The following is a 14,188-nucleotide window of genomic DNA, read 5'->3' on the forward strand; positions in this document are numbered from 1 at the left end:
TGCATGGATTTTGCTGCTTGTACTGCCTGCGCAGCCGACGTTACAGGCGTCGTCTGTTGCTACGGATTATGCACAGTGTCTGTGCTCTGGGTTGCTAATCAGACCGGAGACGATCGAGCATTAATAGGACGTTTTTACTGGATTAGGATTCTCTGGTTCTCTAAAGGGTGAAATAGGCAAAATAGCTTCCAGAGTTTCTTTCCTTTTCATTGCACCGATTGTAGCCTAACAGAAATGCTGCATACCGGGGGCACCACGGGTAAAAACTACAGATTACATGCGCGTTCATTCTTCAGCACCGCGGACAGCTCCGGAGCCGCGGACTTGAGCTGACCACTTCTGTCGGCCTCATCCAGAGAAAACTACCGTCATCTCGTCTGTTTTCTGTTTTCAGGTTATCAATCAACACAAACAAAACCGAAGACACCTGAGCGGCCAATATGAAGCATTTTCTGAGGTAAGAGACTCCATTATTGCAAATGATGCAGGGCAAATTTACATTTTATTTGTCAGAACATGAAGGAATTCATTCAAGCGCCCCCTCTTCTGAGCCTGTCCTTTTTTATCTTCGATCTACTGTAATGACTTGTTTATACCGAATACTGTAGACTGTGTATTCCCAGTTCTCCCATTTTAAGACCAATCGATTATGATATTGTGTGGCCAGTAAGCGACTGCCTAACTGGTTTGAGTGGGTCGTTTATAAGGGAGGCCTCTTAATTATGGAGCACATGTAACCAAGTGGTGTCTCTATTAATAGATCTGTTGCGTTCGGTGTATTTTCTTTCGTATTTATACATTTTATGATAAAGTCATTATATTGATAAATCACAAACTATATTTAAGGTTTAACATATAGGCAATATCGTTTTTAATTAACCTTGTTATTGGTTATAGAAAATTGTAATGACAGTAGTCATGGTACATTTGTAAGATTTTTAATCTTCAGTAAATCCACATTAGTACATAGATATGTATACATTACATTACTGATATTCTCAAGTGTGTTTTGCTCCTAGGCAAATTAGCACATTTCAACAACAAGAAAGATCAAAATGCTGTACATAGGACATAAAAAAGCACTAAGATATATAGATTTAAAAGAAACATAAGGCAATATAAAAAGAAACATACTAATGGGATTTAAAAAGAGTAAAATAGAATAGAAAAAGTAACCTAAAATGGAATAAACAGAGAATAAAAGTTACAGCACTGCGTTAGTGCAGTGCAATGAATTAATAGTTATACTTATTTGATTTAATTAAAGGCTTTGGTAAACAGAAGAAGTTTTACACTTTGATTTTAACAACCTGAGACTTTTTCTAGGTTTGTTCCAGATAGTTGATGCAAAAAACCGAACGCTGCTGCTTGACCCTTTTGACAGTCAACACACATACATTTACAATTACTATCTATTTTCACACATCAACATATTGCAAACTCATTTATTTTATTGTATAATCATTCCTGACAAATGACGACAGTACTAATAAATGAATAGGTTTCTCACACAATGCTTCCAATTCAGACCGCATTTCCCATAAATCCTGTTGTTTCCTGCCCCCTACTTAGGATAATAAAACGTTTACTCCTTTTGCTTTGGTCTCAAAGATATTTCGCTTTAATTACTTTCAATCAACCGTGGAGCCCAGCAGAGGCTGCCAAATATGTTTTACTGATGGTGTCCACAGTTTGTTTACAGTAATTATACTAATGTGCTAAAACGAACGCGATAATAGTTTACTGATGTAGATTCACATTCCACCTTTTATTGGTTTTGGCTGATCAGAGTATTGAGAAGGATTAAAGGAGTAGTACTCCAGTGATTTAGTGTTGCACTTCCATTCAGTGAAAAGACAGACAAAAAACTCTAAGCAGCAGAAGTGTAGATATACCGACTTTTAGTTCCTAGTTTTGGGTCAAACTAGGATGCAACCAACAGCATATTTGTGTTACAGACTTCCTTTTTGGTAGACATCCACGTCTTTGGAACTACACATTTCCTGTTTGTAATGCAGGCTGTTTTTAATTTGTCTTCAGGTCCAAACTGACATTTTCTGAGCTCCTCCAGACCCACAGAACAATTTGGGGGTCCATCCCAGTATCCACACGATTGTTTTTGCAGTATTTATTGCTTGTACTTGTATATTTCTGGTAATTGCCACAATCCCCAAGTGCCAGTTAAGACCTCTGCAGAGCTCACTGGGACAATAATGAGGCCATCCAGTCATTCACACAAATACTGCCAAAATAGATGCAACAAAAACAAACCCCTGCTATCACAACAATGCCAACATTGGTCAGGATAATTGTCCTCAAGACTTGTTGGAGTGATATAAGCTCTGTACCAAAATGTCTTATAAATTTATAGGACTTAATTGCAGATTTCCAAACCTTTTCCTAGTCTGTTCTAGTTACGGAGGAAATCAAATCCCGTTCTCATGCGAACTGGGTGGAGCAGTCGGCGTTAGGTGCTGCACAGGCACCTGATCTATACATCAATGATCTATACATCATTGTTGCCTTTATAAGGTGTTGGTCATGTTCTGAACAAGAGACAGGGGCAATACCATTCTTAAGTTTCTTCTTAATCAGTAATGATTGTTTTACATATGTAATAAAAGTAGAGTTAGTCAGATGCAGATAGTTAGCATATTATTATTCGAAATATGTCTACTTGTCTGCTTGACTACACGCATTTTGGACCCACTTATTATCAGTGTTTTCACGGGCTAGTAAACTGACTTACTATATGTGTAGAATTGATGGAGTGCCCCTTTAAAATGAGGTTCAGTGTCACATTTCCTTTGTATCAATCGACCCACCATCACCCGTTCTCGGTGCGCAATTCCTTGAAGGTGAAACATGTTTAACATGCCAGTCTCATCCACAGGACTAGCAGGAGGAATTACTCCATCAGGATTGTATTTGCCTTCGTTTTATGTTGACAGGTTATGCTGATGTATTTTCTCAGCTTCATTGCCAGTGTTTGCCGTTAAAATAACATAACATGTGGGTTCTAAATGTGTGTTTCAGGATCATGAAATCAAATAATAGAAGGTTTTAAATTACAATAACACGACATGAGTTTCTTCCTTCTTCCTTTCCTGTTCAGTGCAGAGTGAAGCAGTTGGAGGCTGGAAATGATTTAGTCTCCACAGTTTCTTAATTGGTCGCTATGCATTTCCCAAGACACACATCTCCATTTTCATTCTCAGTGTCAGCTGTAAAAATAGCACACTTTGATCTGCTGCAAGTCTAACCTGGTAGACAAGAAGTACACCACCGTTTTCTGACTCTGTTTGCTTTATATCTTCCTCCCTCCTCCCTTTAGCCCATTTGACGTGTCTTTATTTTGTAAAACTATGGGATTTTGACTCTATATCCCCCAATATACTAAGCTGCAAAGCTCTGAAGAATAAAATATACCTTTTATTTTGCTATAAAGGGTCACAATCTTGATCGATACTAAAGTACTTATCCCTCCTGTCTTCTCCTCTCCAGAGTGGTGACCCAGTTCTTCGTGTTCCTCTACTGTAAATGTCTGTGGCGGGGCCTAAAGTTTGTAGCCAGAAAGTTTACCGGGAACTGCGAGCTGCAGCGAATCTGCTACAACAACAAGCATGGAGCCCGCAGGACCCTGAAGATAGGTAGGCCCACACACTGCCTGATTTAGGAAAACAAATATAAACTGATATATCTGTTTTTGCAAAAAATAACCCTTTTATTTGTATTTGTAGCCTATTTAATTATATATTGTTCATTTTTATTTTTCTGGCTTTAAATGGAACTTTGGAAATTAAAATAAAGATACATGATAGGGAGATACTTCGGACCAATAGCAGTTTTCACAATTTAAACTAAATATGTAAATGTTCATTTCAGCCTTGAACCATATTCAAAATATATATTTTTGAAGCTACTAAAAGTAATAATAATTTAATGTCACTGTTTGCAGTTGTCTTACACTTTGCAACCATTTCCTTCCAGAATCGTCTCTGAGGTTCTCCAAAAATGAGGTACGGGGCTATGGTGTGTCGCTGAGTTTTCTAGCTTTAATCTGTTCCCACGTTCTCCTCCTCCTGCTGTCCCTTTTTGTTTCTGCCATCTTTCTGTGTTTTCTGCTCTCGTCCTCTCCAGCTGCTGCAGTCTGCCCTCAGCATCCATCCTGATAAAGTGGAGAAAACCATTGAAGACATCATGGCGTTGAAGAAGATTAACCCTGACACCAACCCACAGTAAGACACTGCATTACATTATCACCTCACTGTAACTTTATCACCTACGTTAGGGTGTTGTGGTAAAGTAGATCAACACTTTGAATCCTCAGACTAACTGAACGTCAGTGCAGCTGTGGACAGTGAACAAATAACACGTTCGTCTTTATTCCGCTATCATTACTGACCTGCTCTTGAGCAAGGCACTGAACCCCAACCTGCTCAAACTGAGCTTTTGAGTGGCTCCGAACATAAAACTGTGCTTGTACATTAATATATCTGAAATTCCTCATACAAACAGCCCTTCCTCTTCTCTGTGTGTCTCCCAGGTTGGGCATCTCTCTCCAGGCCAGCCTGCTGCAGATTGTGGGCTACAGGAGCCTGGTGGCGGAGGTGGAGAAGCTGCGCAAGGAGCCATACGACTGTGAAAACCCAGAGCACGAGGACATGCTGATGAAGGTATAAATAATCCTAACAGGAATATAAATATAATATTTGTACAGTATAATGGTAGGATTGACATTATATTTCGATCATTGTAACATAAAGCTTCATTCATAGTTTACAATTGTAATCACTTGTCATTTAACTTTACTAAGCTGTGGTGTGTGTGTGTGTGTGTGTGTGTGTGTGTGTGTGTGTGTGTGTGTGTGTGTGTGTGTGTGTTGCAGCTGTGGAAGGAGCTGCGTCCTGACACACCTCTCACTGGACGCATCTCTAAACAGTGGTGTGAGATTGGTTTCCAAGGCAGCGATCCCAAGACTGATTTCAGAGGCATGGGCCTGCTGGGCCTGCACAACCTGCTGTGAGTTCTGTTTCTGTAAAACACTGATCATAATCCAAAGACATGTTACACTTTAATGGGATAAGGCTACAAGACATATTAGTGATTGCATTTGGACTTTTACATACACAAGACCTGAAAAAGAAATGTGCTGTGAGACAATAGCTACTCATGAACTTCAGAAATGTATTACTAGAAAATGAATCATCCACATATTCTTAAATTCCCTTTTTGTGAATCATCTCTCGTCTCTCTGCAGATATTTCGCAGAACATGACAAGGCTACTGCTCTGCAGATGCTCCACGACTCCCTGCAACCAAAGCACAAGTTAGCAGCCCCCTTTTTCTCAACTTTTACCCAAAGCAGGATAAAATTGAAGGAATACACCGAGTGAAAGTCTGTCTAGTTGACCGGTCTATTCTCAGGAGAACAATTACTACACGGTAGTAGGGATCCAAAACTGAGGAAATGTGAGCTTTTAGCAGATGTAAAGCTACTTGGTAAGAAACCGAGACTGTCAAACATGTACATGTACATATATGTATGGCAGGAGGTTCATAGAAACTGTACAGCAAAAAATAACTTAACATCAGAAGAGCTCAATAGCTCAGTCATAAAATCATGGAAATGTTAGCGATCCTGATCAAATTAGTGCTGATCACCAGCATCTATAATGTCCAATAATAAAGCAGATTGGAAGCCACTCAATGTTCAATGTCAATTAAAGGTGCAATATGTAATATTGTGTGTAATACTGGCAGCTAGCAGTTAAAGTTGTTACTGCACTACCAATTCAAAATACTGGAGAGTCGTTTCCCCCGCCCCCTCCTTCCCAGACTCAAAGTTCAAGGAGGTTGCCAGGCTGAGACCGCAGCATTCACAACAATGTTGCTAGACGCTTTTCTCACATAGCCAGACATTACTCCACAGCACAGCAGAGTAGCTAACGTTAGATGTTAGTCTCACATAGCCAGACATTACTCCACAGCACAGCGGAGTAGCTAACGTTAGATGCTAGTCTCACATAGCCAGACATTACTCCACAGCACAGCAGAGTAGCTAACGTTACATGCTAGTCTCATATAGCCAGACATTACTCCACAGCACAGTGGAGTAGCTAACGGTAGATGCTAGTCTCACATAGCCAGACATTACTCCACAGCACAGCGGAGTAGCTAACGGTAGATGCTAGTCTCACATAGCCAGACATTACTCCACAGCACAGCGGAGTAGCTAACGTTAGATGCTGGCTATATTGAGAGTCATAAAAGCCTGTGCTCACGCGGAGCTCTGTAACCAACTGACAGACACACTTTTTCGGCTTAAAATTACAATACGAAACGCTAAAAATACCACTACCTTGCCGACGGAACACACTTCATTGGCTTAGAATTACGGCAACAATCGCTAAACGCACTGCAAACTCACAGTCATCTCTTTCCGATTTACAGCCCCCCTCTCGTGGCTTAAAATAACTCACCGTTGTCGTCTCCAGCCGCTGAAGAGGCTACACGTTGTAAACAGCCATGGGCTGCTTGCCTGGTCCTCCCGTTAACGTTAACAGTTAGCAGGGTTAGCATGGCGGCATTAGCCAGGACCAGTCGGGATCACTTTACTGGCTATGTCTCAATTGTTTTAGCGAGTAACCAACTCGGGTACTCTAGCTATATAATTCAATGTGAGTACACAAATGTTGAAATGACAAAAAATGCCCGTCCCTAGTAGCTGTGATAAATTAGCCTGAAGCTAATGCTTACCTGTTCAGGAGGAAATAAGCCAACACTGCGTCCTTTTGGGATCTAAGCTGTCTCCATCTTTCAAATACATCTCCAATATTTACCAGGGGGTTGTTACATCGCTGGTCACGCAACTGTTAGAAACATGCGGTTTTCTTTTTTTATGTCATGTAGAATCTATCTCCGTTGATCCTGTTTGTTTGTTTGCTGCTTTCATGGCTGTACTAACGTTACAGCTGTAGCGCGCTTGGGTTTACGTTTTTACAGGTATATCTGGCAACCCGCCTGGCTGTCAAACTGGGCCGTTGATAACAACACACAGATCAAAACATAAACATAAATTCCGTCACGGAATGTAAATTTCAAAAAGAAAAAATACTGACATTAGCATTGTTGTCAGAAAAGATAGTATTTCAGTTTAACATGTTTCCTTAATATCTGATCAGGCATTGGTGTCATTTTTGGATTTATTACAGTAAAAATATTACATATTGCACCTTTAATGCTGCTTTAAAATCTTTCTACCTGACACATGGTGTGTCTCTTTAACTTTAAACTGCACATAGTCATTCATTCCTACAGCTCGATGTCATTCACTGTCTTCTTTTATTGACTGCTGCTGCTGCTGCTTGTATTGTTTGTCATCGACATCTAAGTGGGCTGTCTCATTTCACAAATGAAGATTTGCTTTCTTTTTCTTCTCCACCTCCACCTTTCCACCCATGCCTCCTTCTCTGACTCTCACATGCACTGTTGTAGGAGCACACACAGAAATCCAAGGTACTTGATTTCACTTTCATTCTTTTCACTGAATTCATAGCTTCCTTTTTTGGGCTGATATTTCATGCATTTAAAGCGGCACTAAGCACCATTTATCTATATATTATTTGTACTTGGTCATCTCATCATCAACACAGGCCTCCACGCAGACAGATGCTGTAAAAATGTTTTAATTAATTAAATTCAATTCAATTTTATTTATAGTATCAAATCCTAACAAGAGTTATCTCAAGACACTTTACAGATGTAGGTCTAGACCACACAGAATTTACAAAGACCCAACAATTTCAGTAATTCCCCCAAGAGCAAGCATTCAGTGCAACAGTGGCGAGGAAAAAATCCCTCTCAGGAAGAAACCTTGGTGTTGAGAAAAACTTCCTTTAAGGGAGAAACCTCGGACAGACCCAGGCTCTTGGTAGGCGGTGTCTGACGGTGCCGGTTGGGGGTGTGATGAACAATGGCAATAATAGTCACAATAGAGACCAGTATTTGAGGACTTGACTTCAACACTATTTAACTCTAAATCTATACTGTTGACCATATACAGACAAATAAAAATCAAAAGGCCATTGCAGAATATTCCAAAACCATGTAAAGAAACTAAGTGACATCTATGAGTTTACATTTGTATACCTTTGAACAATCTGTTCCAGTGTTACAGCCTTGCCGTTATATACTGTTTCCACAAGAAATTCAACAGTTTAGGAAGCAAGCTCATAAAATGTTTATCTCAGAAGGTTTTGTGGTGCACTCCGTATTGTTTCATATGTAGACAGCACATGACTCAAGTGTTGTGTCCTTCACAGTGAGATAAACAAGCCTGAATGGGAACAGAAGAACCTAGACAAAGCTATTGGGTAAGTGTCTGCACATGTGTTGTATGATGGCATGCATGAGTGTGTGTGGAGGAGGCAGAACTGGGCTACTGCTGCTGGAGCTGTGCAACTTTTGGTCTCAATACTTAGCAGTTTTAGTAGCGGAGGGGCTCTGTGATGTGGCCATGGAGTGTGTATATGCAGGAAGTGTTTTAGCTGTGTTTGTCCTCCTGCCTCCAGTCTGCATCAGCTCTGATAAGCACCAAGGACTGACTCTAAAAAACACACACAGTCACACAAAATCCTCCTACAAATCCTACACAGTATTGTGAGGGAACTCCAGCAGAGCAGCAAGCTGTTAACCGCAGGCCCCGAGGCGGCAGTAGCTCAGTCTGTGGGGACTTGGCTTAGAAACCAGAGGATTGCAGGTTCAAATCCCAGCACAGATCGAGTGCAGAGCATGGACTGGTAACTGGAGAGGTGCCAGTTCACTTCCTGGGCAATGCCGAGGTGCCCTTGAACAAGGCACCAAAGCCCTGAGGCGCCCTCCTGTGAGGCAGCCCACTTGCTCTGTATGATAATAAGTACTGTCTGTACATGTGTGCATTTGGTGTGTGTGTGAATATACGGTATATAACAACAGAGTGAAAATATTTAAATTAGATTTCCCCTTGTGGGATTCGTAAAAAAAATCTCATTCTTCTTCATTCATTTACTGTGACAGTGTCTGTACTAAAGGGATAGTTCATGATTGGTATACAGCGTCCTCCTCTCACATCCACCCTATCCCTCACCTCATGTGGACCCCGGGTATTTTGCGATGAAGTGAAAGTTGGGCGGTAAAAGGTGTTGAGTATTTTTCCTTTTGATGCTAAATGACAATAGAAATATTTATAATTCTTATATATTTTGTTTAGATGTGAGATGTTTTTAGTAGGGTAGTTTTTTTTTCACGTTTTACAGGAAACTTTGAGACTTCTCTGTCCCACTAGCTCAGGGGTCAGCAACCTTAGCCACCATTGATAGTGTTTTTTGGAAATGTTCCAATCTAAATGCCAAATAACCTCTTTCACAGCCATTGACTTTTTCCCATCCGCATTCCGCAAAAACCCGACTTACTCTGCCTTTGATTGGCTAGTACTCTTACTTGCCTTCTGTGCAGAATGTGGCACAAAGGAAAAAACAAACACTGCCTGAGCGGGCTCGCTATATGACGGCAGGCTTAATGCTGATATGGCACGCTTATTAACAAAAACATTTTAAAATGGCACTTCATATTAAAAAGTTTGCAGACCCCTACTTATTCAAGTCAGTTTCATTTATATAGCACAATATCGCAAATCACAAATTTGCCTCAGGGTTTTTTACAAGAAAAGATGGTCTCTTTTGTCTCCAGTGAATGTCAAGGGCTTATGGGAAATTAAGTTAAAGTCTGTTCAAAAACCACATCACCTACACTTCCCTTGTTGAACCATCAAACATACAAAAACTTCCTACAAACTAACATCATTTTGTATGATCTCCTTCCAGATATTCCTTTGCCATTGTGGGCATCAACATCACAGACCTGGCCTACTCTCTCCTGGTGACTGGAGCTCTGAAGACCCACCTGTACAATGTGGCCCCAGAGATGCCGAGCCTGCTGCACTTCCAGCAGACCTTCTGTGAGTTCAGTTGCTTGGTCCTGCAAAATCAGATATTAATCTAGATTTTGTTTTTGTGCTTATACTTTATATGTTGCCCTGTTTTGGTTCACCAGTATTTTTTCACCGTTAAAGTAAGGACACGCTGGTAAGATTTTGACACAAAGCATGTATATATATATGTATATATATATTTTAAGCTGAGAGACGGGGGGGGAGACATGCAGGAAAACTGTCACAGGTTGGATTTGAACCCTGGACCTTCTGCGTTGAGGAATAAACCTCTACCAACAGAGGTAACCGGCCACCATATAGCACATTTTAACACTAAAACACTACCTGCTGACTTACAAAAGATTAAAAGCTGAAATTGACTTGACACTAAATCCAAACTGTCAATAGCTATTATCTTTCAATAAGAAATATCAGTTAAAACCAAGCAGAGATGGAAGAAGTACTCAGATTCTTTACTTAAGTAAAAGTTGCAATACCACAGTGTAAAAATACTGTTACAAGTGAAAGTCTATAGTGCGTAGTTTCTGTCGCCCCTATGAGGAATTCTAAGTAATGACAACAACACTATCGGCGCCCCCACCCCCCTCCTCCACGCAGCCAAGAAGGACACTGAGGATTAAAAACATGATGGACTCTTCAGAAGAGGTATTTATTTTCACTCGAGTTTCTGCGCAGGAAAGTCACACAATCTTCTGAACATACTCATGCTGAGAAATCCAGAGAGAGTTGTGTGGAGCTGATAGTCTTAATAAGCTTTGTAGCAACTCATTTGGCAATGGCTTGAATGTAACGGACGTTCATTAATATCAAAAAGATATGCACTAAAAGCTTTAAGTAAAAGTACACAGTATTATTAACTTCAAAATATACTTAAAGTACCAAAAATACTCATTAGAGTATATTATTGGATTACAATCCTTGATGAATTAATGTGTCCATCACTTTATTTGTTGAAACTGGTAGGTGGAGCTCATTTTAATTACTTTATCTGTTGGGTGAATTGCCACCAACACAGAAGTTTTATCTTAACCTATAATAATAAGTAATCATTAATTTGTTGATAATATGTTTTATCATGAATGTAAAGTAAATTACTAAAGTAATTAAATGCAGTGGAGTAAAAAAATACTACATTTCCTCAAAATTTGTACTTAAGTCTAGCAGTTGAGTAAATGTCCTTAGTTACATTTCACCACTGAAACCCAGTGTGAATGAGTATGTGACAGCGGTGAGATTTTGATTTAAGTGAAGTTTGTTTGTCCTCTGCTTTGTTGAGAGAAGTTAGCTAGTTGCTATCTTTGTCAGAAGAAACCAAAACGGTAAAACTATGGGCCTGAAAACCAAACCAATGAAGGACGCTATGAAGCTCCATAGAGCTGATGCTAAACATATTGATTATATACTCACACATGAAGAGTCATTTTTCCCCCTCTTCTTCACGGCAGGTTACCTGATGCAGGAGTTCCACCGTTTCTGGATCGAGGAGGATCCCAGCGACATAATGGAGTTCAACCGGGTCCGCTCCAAGTTCCACCGGAGGATCCTGCGCCAGCTGAAGAACCCGGACATGGCTCTGTGCCCCCACTTCTCCGCCTCCCACCTCCACCTGGTCAACCTGTAAACACACAATCCCCTGACCTGTGACCCTCCCCACTGAACCCTTCATACCCCCACGGAGGTCTCCCCTGGATGTCCGGTAGGCCAACTAAAAAGAAATCTGAGCACCCTTTACACTAAACATACACGGTCCCTCAAACAGCTGGACACATCTGGGGGGAGGCTCTGTTCCTTCTCTGCTCAGTCCATCTCGTCTCAGCTTCATGTCGCGTCACTGCCAAAAGCTCACTCAACCACTGCACACATACGCACACACACGCACGCACGCACACACACACACACACACACACACACACACACACACACACACACACACACACACACACACACACACACACACACACTGCCTCTACGCCCTCTGCACTGCAGCGGTACACCACCAGCATCAGAGATGACCATAGCGATTGTAGATGTGCTTGAGGAGGGTGCACCACACAACTCATCATTATCTGTTGCTTTAATGATTTATGACGATTGTATCACAGCTGATACAGCTCAGTCATGGACCCTGTGCTTATTCTCATAACAAACCAAAATATTTAGCCCAAAAAATAATAATAAAAAAATAATCCCTTTTTTTAGATTGCAACGTAGTGCTCATCAGTTCATTATATATTTTGGCAATTAGCTAGTCTGGCTTTCAGACCTGAGGTCAAACGTGTCAAAACTAATATTTTGTATTAAATATGAAGAGCTATAAGATATATAATGTAAGTTTAAATGAAGCATAAAAGAAATGTTGCTGGTGCTGATTCAATCAATTAAACAATATGGCCAGTTCATCTCTTAGCTTTGTCTGTATTAGCTAATTGATAGACATTGTACTGTACTCTTTATGTCAACGTGACATTAAGACTTGTCCTTGCCAAAATATCGAATGTGGAGAAGTTACAATCACAGCCGTAGTTTGTTTCTTGTGAGCTCAAATGTACATTTTGTAAACCTGCTAAATGATTTTCATAAATATTTTAAAAGCTACACATATTCAATGTGCAGCATTAGGCAGCACAATTCCCAGTTTGGATACTAAAAGAGCTTCACCTCTTGCAATTAATAACCTTTTTTTATTTCCTCGCACATATTTACGCTTTTAAAGATAATTTTTTTGGGGCATTTTAGGCCTTTATTTGTGATAGGACAACTTAGGGGGAATGACGAGCAGCAAAGGGCTGCAGGTCAGAGTCGAACCCTTGATCGCTGCGTTGAGGACTGAGCCTCTGTATATGGGCACACACTCTACCAGGTGAGCTACTCAGGTGCCCTAAGAAAACCATTTTAAAAATATTTCATGAACTTAGTTTTTACAGGTTTTGCCTTTTTTTTGACCCCATGCAGATATTCTGTTATGAATGTTCCTCACATGCTCACATTCACGATTGTTTGACTATTTTAATTGATTGAATGTGACACTGTGTCCACTGTTGTATCAGCCAAAGCAATAATTTACATTCATTTCACTGCACATTTACTTTAACTGTATTGATTTGCACCGTGCGTGCCTAAGTATTCGTTTTATTTTCTAACTCAGAGCTGGAATTCTAATCAAGTCTTAGCTGCAGCTATAGCTATGCTGCATGTAGCGTTCATGTCAAATGGAAAGTTGCTGTGCTGCATTTTACAATGTCCACATTTTTTGGGGGAAACCTGCTGAATTACTTTAAGGAAGTGAAAACTTGTTTGTCCCTTTCAGTAAAGCCAAAGACACCAGGGATGTGACAGGAAGCAGTTTATAAAGAATGTAGTCTTACTCCGATTTTCCACTGGGCACGTCTTTGCTGCGTTCCGGTTTTTGTTCCGTCCTCCGCCACGTGCCATACCCCACCGGGAGCGTCTCTGAAGAGGAGCGTCTTGCTTCCCGACTCCCAGATCTCATTGTCTCTTCAAGTACTTTACAGAACAATCAGGTGTTTATTAAGCTAGTATCTACCTTCCCCTCCAGGCACTCCTACAGTTACACTCAGTGCTTTGTTGCAGCATTGTGGCCCAATGGTTAGCACTGTGGCCTCACAGCAGGAAGGTTCTGGGTTTGAATCCAGGTCGTTCCGGGCCTTTCTGTGTGGAGTTTGTATGTTCTCCCCATGTTTGCGTGAGTTTACTCCAGGTGCTCCAGTTTCCCCCACCATCAAAAAACATGTACTAGGTTCTCCAGTCAGTGCCCTTGATCAAGGCACTGGCTCAACTCTGGAGTTGTGTGCTGTAAATGGCTGCCCACTGCTCCCATGAGGGATGGGTTAAATGCAGAGAATGAATTTTGCTATGTGACAATAAAGTACCTTTACCTTCTCTTTTCTGGTGTTATCCTTAAAGAAAGGATCTGTGATGTCTATTATGTTTTTCAACCTCCAAGATGAATCTCTTGTCGTCCGTGGAGACATAAACGATATTGGTTTTAGTAAACCGACTGGATGCTCTCGCTGTTTCACTTCCTGCCTGGCTGTCCGAACGGCCCGCGGCTCGCGTGAAAATAGACCTGGCACGTATCTTTAGCGGAGCGGAAAGCCTCTTCACACACACTTCTGGGACGCGCCGTGGCGCAGCTGGTGGAATATCAAGCATTGGGTTAAATGGCAGCGATTGCTC

At 40.9% G+C, this 14,188-nt stretch overlaps 1 protein-coding gene across 2 annotated transcripts; it reads left to right on the plus strand.

Moving 5' to 3' along the window:
- Window positions 1-372: 372 nt before the first annotated feature.
- On the plus strand, window positions 373-11,730 carry elmod1 (ELMO/CED-12 domain containing 1). Of its 2 annotated transcripts, none has more exons than XM_028596067.1 (10): window positions 373-457; window positions 3,505-3,650; window positions 3,991-4,019; window positions 4,141-4,238; window positions 4,547-4,676; window positions 4,889-5,022; window positions 5,261-5,336; window positions 8,308-8,375; window positions 9,864-9,997; window positions 11,437-11,730. In XM_028596067.1, the coding sequence occupies exons 1-10, from the start codon at window positions 441-443 to the stop codon at window positions 11,610-11,612; spliced, it is 1,008 nt and encodes a 335-aa protein (XP_028451868.1). In that variant the 5' UTR covers window positions 373-440; the 3' UTR covers window positions 11,613-11,730. The 2 variants fall into 2 exon arrangements, with proteins under 2 accessions (XP_028451868.1, XP_028451869.1); XM_028596068.1 differs by having other exon boundaries at window positions 5,261-5,329; window positions 8,325-8,375.
- The last annotated feature ends 2,458 nt before the right edge of the window (window positions 11,731-14,188 follow it).

Source organism: Perca flavescens, chromosome 13, assembly GCF_004354835.1.
Source record: "Perca flavescens isolate YP-PL-M2 chromosome 13, PFLA_1.0, whole genome shotgun sequence".
Lineage (NCBI taxonomy): Eukaryota > Metazoa > Chordata > Actinopteri > Perciformes > Percidae > Perca > Perca flavescens.